This window comes from Macaca thibetana, chromosome X, assembly GCF_024542745.1.
Source record: "Macaca thibetana thibetana isolate TM-01 chromosome X, ASM2454274v1, whole genome shotgun sequence".
NCBI classification, from domain to species: Eukaryota; Metazoa; Chordata; class Mammalia; order Primates; family Cercopithecidae; genus Macaca; species Macaca thibetana.
In genome coordinates, this window is record NC_065598.1 from 61,269,858 (window position 1) to 61,282,033 (window position 12,176).

The 12,176-nt window shown below is 42.5% G+C and overlaps 2 protein-coding genes across 2 annotated transcripts in view; both read right to left on the reverse strand.

Moving 5' to 3' along the window:
* Positions 1-12,176, reverse strand: part of ZC4H2 (zinc finger C4H2-type containing) — a 558,331-nt gene that overhangs the window by 261,823 nt on the left and 284,332 nt on the right. The gene's annotated exons all lie outside the window — the stretch shown is intronic.
* On the reverse strand, positions 5,764-8,576 carry LOC126946499 (protein tyrosine phosphatase domain-containing protein 1-like). The gene has a single exon (XM_050776890.1). It carries the CDS (start codon positions 8,253-8,255, stop codon positions 5,991-5,993), a length of 2,265 nt encoding a protein of 754 aa, XP_050632847.1. The 5' UTR covers positions 8,256-8,576; the 3' UTR covers positions 5,764-5,990.

A 12,176-nucleotide genomic window follows, 5' to 3' on the forward strand; every position in this document is an offset into this window, starting at 1 on the left:
AAATATTAAAGATAGTTATAGTAATAGTCAAAAACTCTCTTGGAATGCCTGAGAGTTTGCATAGCTTCAGATTGCTTGGCTGAAGGCAGCCAGGGTCTCTTTGCAGGAGCCAGAAAAATTAGGTTGCAAGCACAAAGGAATGTGGGAAGTTTATGTTACTAACCTGTTTACTTATATAGGTTTAAGACTAACACCTTTGTCCTACTGGGAGTTACTTTACTGCCTCCTACTCAGGGAGTTGACAGAAGTTTATTGCCCCCAAATGGTGTTTGCTTTAAGCCTGGAATCTGGCCTTTAATCTTTACCCTATAGTGGTGTTTACTCACAACTTTTGTTAATTAGTCTTACTGAATAAATGCAAGCCTCACTTTTTGATGAGGGCCAAGTCGAACTGTTTACAGAACTCAGCTTGGAGCCTGTAAGTGGCTGGGATCCTCAGCTAGACTGGCAGAACAGAATATCTCTGTGTCAGTGTACTTTATTCATCCATCGCTGAATCAGGGGCCTGCAGGAACAGACCACCCCCTCCCACCGCAGGTAGTGTCCCCGCCAAAGGAGTGCTGCCTCAGCTGGTGCCCCATGTGAGGACAGCCAGGGGTCTGCAGAAACACTCCCCCTGCAGTTGGAGCCCCCTCTGAGGCAAGCTGCAAAGGAAGTGTGAGGACCACCCTCCTGAGGAAAGCTATGAAGGAAGCATGAAGGAGATGCGACCCCCCAAAAAATGAGGGTGAAAAGAGGAACTATGTGGTCAAGTCAGTGAGTAATCAGTAAGTCATTGGTGCCTATTCGAGGTTACCAAATTCTGGGGGGAAGTCGGGTCAAGCTGAGGTTTTATCATGGGACAACAATTATCCGCCCAACAGAAACAGTATATAAAAGTGTTGAAACAGTTGCTTAAGGCTAGCAGAGTATGAGTTTCACAGGCTCAATTATAATGCCAACTGTTGTAACCCAAAGCCCATGTTTCCCAGAAGAAGGACCACCGGACGTAGAACTCTGGGAACAATGGGGAGAAATCTTAAACAACATCAGGCACAAAGGCAACAGGTCCCAGTAACACCTTTAATGTTATGGGCTTTAATTAGAGCAGCCCTGGCTCCGTTACACACACAAGAGCCTAAAAAGGGAGATGAGGAGAAAACATCACCTGCCTTATCACCTCCTCTTTCCTCAGCCCTAATATCACCGGGCCAAAATAGCAAAGAGGAAATGGAGGTTTTACCTGAGCCGCCTCCTCCAGTAGACAGGAAAAAAGACAGGATAAGCTACAGCTATCAGTCCCTTTCTTAAGCAGGCGGAATTAAAAGGAGAGGTCTTAGCCCACCTGGTAATGAAAGATCATCAAAGCGATTAGGTACCTAAAGGGTTAAAAAAAAAAGGCATTAGAAGCCAAAGCCAAAGCAGAACAAGATTAAGTTGAAAAAGAAAGGCTTGGCAGCAGGGACTTTAACAGAAACCGAGCCAGCAAGTGCCCCCAGGAACTCCGCCCACAGGGCAGCAGCGGCAACAAAGAGCCTACTGGGGAAAGGCAAAAGGCATGTGACAAAGTCTGCCCCAGCAGGGCATGCACTACAACCCTAGCCGGCAACAGCCACCCTGCTGCTGGGAGAGGGAGCCAGCACAGGCAAAAAATGGCACAGGAAAAAAACTGGGCCTTTTTACAAACCTAAAACAGCCGCCACCCAGGGAACCGCCTGCTCAAGCTCTCTAGCTCTGCAGGCAGCCCAAGGCGAAATCTCCTGTGCTCCTTGTTTACAAGCGACATCCCAGATTATAATTCTCTGTTAAAATTTAAGTAAAATGTAAAAATTTGAAAGATCTCTTTCTTTTTTTTTTCTTTTTTTTTTAATTTTATTTTTTATTATTATACTTTAAGTTCTAGGGTACATGTGCATAACGTGCAGGTTTGTTACATATGTATACTTGTGTCATGTTACTGTGCTGCACCCATCAACTCGTCAGCACCCATCAACTCGTCATTTACATTAGGTATAACTCCCAATGCAATCCCTCCCCCTTCCCCCCTCCCCATGATAGGCCCCGGTGTGTGATGTTCCCCTTCCCGAGTCCAAGTGATCTCATTGTTCAGTTCCCACCTATGAGTGAGAACATGCAGTGTTTGGTTTTCTGTTCTTGTGATAGTTTGCTAAGAATAATGGTTTCCAGCTGCATCCATGTCCCTACAAAGGACACAAACTCATCCTTTTTTATGGCTGCATAGTATTCCATGGTGTATATGTGCCACATTTTCTTAATCCAATCTGTCACTGATGGACATTTGGGTTGATTCCAAGTCTTTGCTATTGTGAATAGTGCCGCAATAAACATACATGTGCATGTGTCTTTATAGCAGCATGATTTATAATCCTTTGGGTATTTACCCAGTAATGGGATGGCTGGGTCATATGGTACATCTAGTTCTAGATCCTTGAGGAATCGCCATACTGTTTTCCATAATGGTTGAACTAGTTTACAATCCCACCAACAGTGTAAAAGTGTTCCTATTTCTCCACATCCTCTCCAGCACCTGTTGTTTCCTGACTTTTTAATGATCGCCATTCTAACTGGTGTGAGATGGTATCTCATTGTGGTTTTGATTTGCATTTCTCTGATGGCCAGTGATGATGAGCATTTTTTCATGTGTCTGTTGGCTGTATGAATGTCTTCTTTTGAGAAATGTCTGTTCATATCCTTTGCCCACTTTTTGATGGGGCTGTTTGTTTTTTTCTTGTAAATTTGTTTGAGTTCTTTGTAGGTTCTGGATATTAGCCCTTTGTCAGATGAGTAGATTGCAAAAATTTTCTCCCATTCTGTAGGTTGCCTGCTCACTCTGATGGTAGTTTCTTTTGCTGTGCAGAAGCTCTTTAGTTTAATGAGATCCCATTTGTCAATTTTGGCTTTTGCTGCCGTTGCTTTTGGTGTTTTAGACATGAAGTCTTTACCCATGCCTATGTCCGGAATGGTACTACCTAGGTTTTCCTCTAGGGTATTTATGGTATTAGGTCTAACATTTAAGTCTCTAATCCATCTTGAATTAATTTTCATATAAGGAGTAAGGAAAGGATCCTGTTTCAGCTTTCTACTTATGCCTAGCCAATTTTCCCAGCACCATTTATTAAATAGGGAATCCTTTCCCCATTTCTTGTTTCTCTCAGGTTTGTCAAAGATCAGATGACTGTAGATGTGTGGTATTATTTCTGAGGACTCTGTTCTGTTCCATTGGTCTATATCTCTGTTTTGGTACCAGTACCATGCTGTTTTGGTTACTGTAGCCTTGTAGTAGAGTTTGAAGTCAGGTAGCGTGATGCCTCCAGCTTTGTTCTTTTGACTTAGGATTGTCTTGGAGATGCGGGCTCTTTTTTGGTTCCATATGAACTTTAAAGCAGTTTTTTCCAATTCTGTGAAGAAAGTCATTGGTAGCTTGATGGGGATGGCATTGAATCTATAAATAACCTTGGGCAGTATGGCCATTTTCACGATATTGATTCTTCCTATCCATGAGCATGGTATGTTCTTCCATTTGTTTGTGTCCTCTTTTATTTCACTGAGCAGTGGTTTGTAGTTCTCCTTGAAGAGGTCCTTTACATCCTTTGTAAGTTGGATTCCTAGGTATTTTATTCTCTTTGAAGCTATTGTGAATGGAAGTTCATTCATGATTTGGCTCTCTGTCTGTTACTGGTGTATAAGAATGCTTGTGATTTTTGCACATTAATTTTGTATCCTGAGACTTTGCTGAAGTTGCTTATCATCTTAAGGAGATTTTGGGCTGAGACAACGGTGTTTTCTAAATATACAATCATGTCATCTGCAAAGAGGGACAATTTGACTTCTTCTTTTCCTAACTGAATACCCTTGATTTCTGAAAGACCTCTTTCTAATAATGGCCACTGTTGTTTTCTGTGTCCAAATTCAATTTGAGTAAAACATAACTTCTAAAGGGAGAGACATTACAAAAGGCCAATGAGTTAGTTAAGGACTAATTGAAAGCAAACTTCGCTCCCCAGTAAAAAAAGTTTCCTAATTACAGGATTATTAATTTTATGGGTGATATTCTACTAACAGCCCTTGGAATTTACCTATATACATCATTCCCAAAAAGTCTAGTAAATGTTTTACCTACAAAAATATTTTACTCTCCCATACCTAATGCTTTAACACTGTTTACTGATGGGTCTGGTAAACATGGGAAAGCGACAGTCTGGTGGAGACCACACAATGCAATCACTCAATCTGGGTTTACTAGCACTCAGAGAGCTGAAATTGGGGCTCTGATTCTGGCCTCGGGAACTTTTTCCCCTCAGCCCATAAATATGGTTAGTGACTCTGCATACTCTGTTTATTTACTGCAAAACCTTGAGACAGCACTGATTTAGTCCAATCTGGAGCCAGCCCTATTTACTCTTTTTCTCCAACTTCAGCAATTTCTAGATCAACGTACACATCCATTTTTAGTACACACTTTCGATCACACAGCTCTCTGCCTGTCCCATTGGCTTATGGCAATGATCAAGCCGACCTTCAGGTTATGACATCACTGCTAGACCAAGCCACCCAATTGCATCAGTTTTTCCACCAAAATTGGAGAAACTTATCTAAAGAATTTCAACTTACCAAGAGGCTGGCAAAACAAATTATCCTACAATGCCCCCCCTTGCCAGCTCACATGCACAGTATTTGTTATATTTTATTGGATTATCTGACTTCCAACTCAAGACATGGATAGTTTACGCATTATATTTACAGTTTTATAGCATTCTGTGTTTTTCTGTGTACTTACTGTTACCAATAAGTTTTTGTACCTTCAGATGATATCTTTATTGCTGATTAACATCTTTTTCTTTCAGATTGAAGGACTTCCTTTAATATTTCTTTTAGGATCTTGTAGGATAGGTCCAGTGTTGATGAAATGCCTCGATGTTTTTGTGTGTGGGAAAGTCTTCATTTCTTCTTCTTCTTTTAAGAATATTTTTGGTGCATATACTATTCTGTGATAAAAGTTTTTTTGGTACAGATTTTTAAATATGTCATGCCACTCTCTCCTGGCCTTTAAGGTTTCTACTGAAAAGTCTGCAGCCAGATGTGCTTTTGGGATCCTTTCTTTATGTTTGACCTCCATGTGTTTGAAAATCAAATGTCTTGAGGTTGTCTTCTTTGGATTAAATTTGCTTGCTGTTCTATAACCTTCTTGAACTTGGATATTGATTTCTTTCTCTAGGTTTGGGAAGTTCTCGTTATTATCCCTTTAATAAAGTTTCTGCACCAATCTCTCTCTCTACCTCCTCTTTAAGACCAATAACTTTGTTTTTTCTTTTTGGGACAGTCTCACTCTGTTGCCCAGAATGGAGTACAATGGCATGATCTCAGCTCACTACAACCTCAGCCACCCAGGTTCAAGTGATTCTTATGCCTCAGCCTCCCGAGCAGCTGAGATTACAAGCATGCATCACCTCACCAGATAAGTTTTGTATTTTTAGTAGAGATGCAGTTTGGCCATGTTGACCAGGCTGGTCTTGAACTTTTGGCCTCACGTGCCCACCTTGGCCCCCCGAAGATAAGACCAATAAATTTTAGATTTGTCCTTAAAAGGTTATTTTCTAAATCTTGTAGGCATACTTAATTGTTTTTCTTTTGTCTCCTCTGTGTATTTTCAAGTAGCCTGCGTTCAAGTTCAGTAATTCTTTCTTCTGCTTGATCAGTTCTGCTGTTAAGAGACTATGATGCATTCTTCAGTATTTCAACTGCTTTTTTTTTTTTTTTTTTTTTGAAAGTGGCACCAAATTTATGGCAATTTTTCAAAACAAAAATGTAGCTCAAGGATATTTAAAAATAAATAATTGGTTCAAATAGGGACAACCATTCTCAGCACAAATCAACGACATTCAAAATAAAGTGCTATGAGAAAAAGTAGCCCCACAAACTTCGACTTATTCACATATGAACAGAGATACTATCTGGATCTTTAGGTCTGAAATATTCACCACGAGGAAAAGCTAGAGGCCAGGCTTAGGGCCATCTTTTGTCATTTTTCTTTTTTCTTCCAGCGTGTGCTTAAATATTTTCTTCAGGGTGTTGTAAACTATTGGTCCATTTTCAGAATCAAAATTAACCTTAGTGAACGCCTTAATGGCATGGGCAAGGAAAGCTTCCTCCACATCCACGGGAATTGTCTGCAGATTCACTATGCAGTGCAACACGCAGAGAATAGTCTGGTGCTGTCCCTTCTCTAATAAAAACAGTGCTTCTGCGGCATCTGCTCGCCTGTCAACCAACATGTCCATATCCTCTTTGGTGATTACAGGCTCCTTCAGTTGCTCCACCCAAGACCACATCAAGCTGCATAGGATGAAAGGGTCCCTCTCGCCACATATTCTTTCCCAAGCTCCATCTCGGGAATTAAGCTCTTTCTGCCACATTTCTACCTTCCTTTTTAGTTCCTCCTTTTCTACAGATTCGTTTAAATTTGCTAGAGCTTTGGCCGCCAGTATTCTTCTTGCCTCAGCACTCAATTCAGACTGTAATGTAGAGTGTGAAGCTGCTTCAGCCAGATCTTTACTGTCCTGGGTTTCATGTTCAACCAAGAACTGTGCTTTCAGACTGCAGCCACAGTCCAGAGGTCTTTGGGGTGTCCTGCTGTTCTGCCTGACAGACCCAGGGCTCCCAACACCATGAGTTTTACACTGACAGTGAGACACTTGCTGGTGAGTAGGGTTTGGATCCTTACGGACATTTGCAAAGTTGGGTGAAACTGGTTCCCCAGGGCTGTGTGGGCCTGAAACATCTGCAGAGAAAGCTCTACTCTGCTGTGCTTCCTTTGGAATGATCCGTCCGTGGAAAATTGGTGAGCCATTATCTTTGAGCCCTTCCAGCCCTCCAAACTTAGACTGACTCCAGAAAGAAAGTGTGCTGTGAACCAAGGCTTCCTTATGTAAGTCTGGTTCTGGAGACTGTGGGATGTAACAATGGCTTATGCGCTTCTGCTGCCTGGGGTTGTGGCCAACCAAGACCTGGACAGGCACTGTCTGTGGAGGCTCCCCTTCCTCCAGGAGGTTCTCGGCCCTCTTTAAATCTGAGTCACTGTAGCTGAGCCGCCTTTTCAGATGAGAAAGGGGTTGAAGGCACTCAACATTCCGCCTTTTCCAAAGAGGGTCAAACTCTTGCTCATTGGAGAAAATCATGCCTCGATTGTCAAAATCTGCTGCCACTGCAGTGGGGTTAGGCGGGTTGGACACATCACTGTCATTCCTCAGTAATTCTTTATCCAGCTGCATGGTGACCATCTCAGACATGGTCTTTTCTATTTCAGCAGAGAGACCAGGTCCTTCGGACTCGTCCTTCATCATCACTGGCCTGTTTTCCGCTAGGTCCAGAAGCAATTTGCAAACTAGGTGGATAATTTTTGGCACATGTTTCAGAAGTCGTGCCTCATAACCATGAAGCAGATGACGCTGGCGAATTAGATATTGAGCTAAGGTGACAGCATGTGCTTTGGGATCACAGCAAGAGAATATATTGCGGAGAGGAGTTAGAAACTGAGTAAATTCCCTTACACAGAGGAGCTGCCCTCTGGTTTGTATGGAATTGGGTCGCTTTGCCCGCACAAATATAATTGCTTGGTCAGCAGTTATTCTTGTTGCAAAAACTAAGTAACAGGCTATTAAGACACCTGTTCGACCAAGCCCTGCATGACAATGGATAGCTACTTTTCCTTCCTGTAAGGCAAATGTCATCACCTTCACCATATCTAGGATAGTAGTAAGAGATGCTAAACCATAATCCTTCCACCCGAAATTGTAGAAATAAATGCCAGCCTCCATGAAAGCCTCAGGAAGGTATGTGAAGCCACTTTCTTGTTCCAGAGGGTTCCCACAGCTAGCATGCTCACCAGGGCGCTGGAGGTTGATTATTGTTTTTATGCCATGGCTGAGGAACTGATCAATGATGTGGTACTTCTCCAGGAGCTCAGAGGATGGGCGGGCCATGGCCAGTATATTATCAGTGACCCAGGATGAGTAAACCCCTTTAATGGCTTGTTCCTGCTCACTCCAGCGGGCTGGATTCTCATACTTGCAAGCTCTACCACCACACGCCATGGAACACGCCATGTGTCCAGGAATCACATGCCGTAAACGCTCTCCTACTTTTGTGTACTTTGGTGTTGGACGTTCTAAATTTCCTTTCATGTTTGCAACACACTTGCTGTTATTCATGAAGGTAGAGTATGGCTGTTCATTCTGAGGCAAGACTCCTGCAGCCATGGTAGTCTTTTCCCGCTCGGGATTCCAAGCCCTCGGCGCCGGCTGGGGTCAGCAGGACGCGCCGTCCGTGTCGCACGTCGTCTGCGGCCGGCAGACCAGGGCGCGGCCGGCCCGGAGATGCTGCCCCGCGGAGGGTCTGTGGGTAGCGGGCTCTAGGGCAGCCTCTGCGCACCCTCACGGCGCGGCACCCATCCCGGCTGCTCCCGACGCGCCCAGGAGGCAGAGGGATCCCGGCCCCGCCCGCCGGACAGCGTCCTCTGGCGAGCGCCTAGGCTGCTCCCCGCGACGGGGCGCCCCTGCTGAGGCCGCATCCCCTGCGCTGCTCAACTGCATTTTTCTTCTACAGAATTTCTCTTTGATTATTTTAAATATTTCAATCTCTTCATTAAATTTATCTGATAGAATTCTGAATTCCTTTTCTGTGTTATCTTGAATTTCTTTGGGTTTCCTCAAGGCAGGTATTTTTTTTTTCTTCACTTTTATATTAAGCTCAGGGGTACATGTGCAGAATGTGCAGGTCTGTTACACATGTGCCATGCTGGTTTGCTGCACAGATCATCCCATCACCTAAGTATTAAGCCCATCGTCCATCAGCTATTCTTTCTGATGCTCTCCCTAACCCCACCTCCCCCAACAGGTCCTGGTCTGTGTTGTTCTCCACTATGTGTCCTTGTGTTCTCATGATTCAGCCCCCACTTATAAGTGGGAACATGCAGTGTCTGGTTTTCTGTACCTGCATTTGTTTGCTGAGGATAATAGTTCCCTACTCCATCCATGTCGCTGCAAAAACATGATCTCATTTTTTTTTTTTTTTTTTTGTAACTGCTGTATACCATGGTGTATATGAACCACATTTTCTTTATCCAGTCTATCATTGATGGACATTTAGGTTGATTCCATGTATTTGATATTGTGAATAGTGCTGCAATGAACATATGTGTGCAAGTATCTTTATAATAGAGTGATTTATATTTCTCTGGGTATATACCAACTAATGGCATTTCTGGGTCAAATTTCAAATGGTATTTCTGCCTGTAGGTCTTCGAGGAATCACCACACTATCTTCTACAATGATTGAACTAATATACACTCCTACTAATGGTGTAAAAGCATTCCCTTCTCCACAACCTCACTGGTATCTGTTATTTTTTGACTTTTTAATAATAGCCATTCTGACTGGTGTGAGATGGTATCTCATTGTGGTTTTGATTTCCATTTCTCTAATGATCAGTGATGTTGAGGTTCTTTTCCATATGTTTCTTGGCCGCATGTATGTCTTCTTTTGAGAAGTGTCTGTGCATGTCCTTTGCCCACATTTTAATGGGTTTGTTTTCTTCTTGTAAATTTGTTTAAGTTCCTTGTAGACTCTGGATATTAGACCTTCATCAGGTGGACAGATTGCAAAAATTTTCTCTTCTGTAGGTTGTCTGTTCACTCTGATGATAGTTTCCTCTTTTTTTTTTTTTTTTTTTTTTTTTTTTGACACGGAGTATCACCGTGTCACCCAGGCTGGAGTGTAGTGGCACCGTCTCAGCTCACTGCAACCTCCACCTCGCAGGTTCAAGCGATTCTCCTACCTCAGCCTCCCGAGTAGCTGGAACTACAGGTGCACACCACCACACCAGGCTAATTTTTTTTTTTTTTTTTTTGTATATTTAGTAGAGTTGAGGTTTCACCATATTGGCCAGTCTGGTCTCGAACACCTGGTCTCAGTGGATCTCCCCACCTCAGCCTCCCAAAGTGCTGGGTTTACAGGCATGAGCCACTGTACCTGGCCTCTGATTATAGTTTCTTTTGCTGTGCAGAAGCTCTTTCGTTTGATTAGACACCATTTTTCGATTTTTGTTTTTGTTGCAATTGCTTTTAGTGTTTTTGTCATGAAATCTTTGTTATGTGTGTGTTGAACCAACCTTGCATCCCAAGGAGGAAGCCGATTTGATCGTGGTGGATAAGCATTTCGATGTGATGCTGGATTCGGTTTGCCAGTATTTTACTGAGGATTTTTGCATTGATGTTTATCAAGGATATTGGACTTAAGTTTCTCTTTTTGTTGTATGTCTGCCAGGTTTTGGTATCAGGATGATGCTGGCCTCATAGAATGAGTAAGGGAGGAGTCCCTTTGTTTCAATGTTTTGAAATAGTTTCAGAAGAAATAGTACCTTCTTTGTACCTCTGGAAGAATTCAGCTGTGAATCCATGTGGTCCTGGGCTTTTTTTTTTTTTTTTTTTTTTTTTTTTTTTTTTTTTTTTTTTTTTGTTCATAGGCTATTCATTGCCACCTCAATTTCTGAACTCAGTATTGGTATATTTAGGGATTCAATCTGTTCCCTGTTCAGTCTTGAGAAGGTGGGTATGTCTAGGAATTTATCCATTTCTTCTAGATTTTCTAGTTTATGTGTATAGAGATGTCTATAATATTCTCCGATGGTTGTTTGTTTTTTGGTGGGGTCAGTGGTACTATCCCCCTTATCATTTTCGTTTGTGTTTATTTGATTCTTTTTTCTTGTATTCTTTATTAGTCTAGCTAGTGGTCTATTTTATTATTTTTTTCATAAAACAGCTTCTTTATTCATTGATTATTAAAAGGTTTTTTGTGCCTCTATTTTTCTTTTTCAGTTCAGTTCTATTCTTGTTTTTTTTTTTGTTTTGTTTTGTTTTGTTTTTTGTTTTTGTCTTCTGCTAGCTTTGGGGTTTGTTTCAACAGCTATTTTGAATTGTCTATCTGAAAGATCACATATCTCTCTCTCTCCAGGATTGGTTCCTGGTGCCTTAGTTTGCTTGTTAAGGTCCTTGATATGGTTTAGCACTGTCCTCCCCCCACCCCCAAATCTCATCTTGAATTTTAGTTCCCATAATCTCCACATGTTGTGGGAGGGAACCAGTGACAGGTAATTGAATAATGGGGTTGATTTTCTCCATGCTATTCTCATGACATCAAGTTCTCAGGAGGTCTGATGCTTTCATAAAGGGCTTCTCCCTTCGCTCAGCTCTTATTCTTCTCCTTTTGCTGCCCTGTGAAGAGGTGCCTTCCACCACGATTACAAGTTTCCTGAGACCTCCTTAGCCATGCAGAACTGTGAGTCAATTAAACCTCTTTCCTTTATAAATTACCCAGTCTTGGGTATGACTTTATTAGCAGTGTGAAAACAAACTAACAGTCTTTTTATCCTGGGTGGTCTTGAAGCTTGTGAATGTTCATCAGTCTCTGGGCTTTGAAGAGTTAGAAATTTATTTTAGTCTTCACTGTCTAGTATTGTTTGTACCTGTCCTTAGGAAGGCTTTTCTCAAATTCAAAGACACTTGGTTGTTGTGATCTAAGGTTTTGGTCAATGCAGCATAAGTGGGCACTCAAATCCCAGTAATGTTGTGGCTTTGTAGACTCAGAGTACAGCCTTGGTGGTCTTGGATAATAACCGGAAGATATGTCTGGGTTACCAGGAAGATACTCTTGTTCTCTTCCCTTTCTTTAAAAACAGAAACAAAAAAATGGAGTCTATCTCTTTGTTCTGAGCTTTCTGGAGCTTGGGCAGGGGTGACACAAGCACTCCTGTAGTCAATACCACTGAGACTGCACTGGTTCAGACCTGAAGCCAGCACAGCATTGGGTTTTACCTAAAGCCTGTGGTAGCCACTGCCTGGCTACCACCTATGTTCATGCAAGGCCCTAGGACTCTACAATCAAGTTGGTGAAGCCAGCTAGCCTTGTGTCCTTACTTTCCAGGTGGCAAGTCCCCCACAGCCCTGGGAAGGTCTAGCGCTGTAGTCCAGGAGCTTGGGCCTGGAGTTAAAAACCTTAGGAATCTACCTGGTTCTCTGTTCTACTGTGACTGAGCAGGCACCCAAGCCACAAAACAAAGTCCTTCCCACTCTCTCCTTTTTTTCCAATCAGAGGAATCTCTGTGGCCACCACTGCCCCAGGAC

Bases quoted from the DNA above. Each gene is read 5' to 3' on its own strand.
- LOC126946499 (XM_050776890.1), bottom strand. From the start codon at position 8,255: ATGGCTGCAGGAGTCTTGCCTCAGAATGAACAGCCATACTCTACCTTC.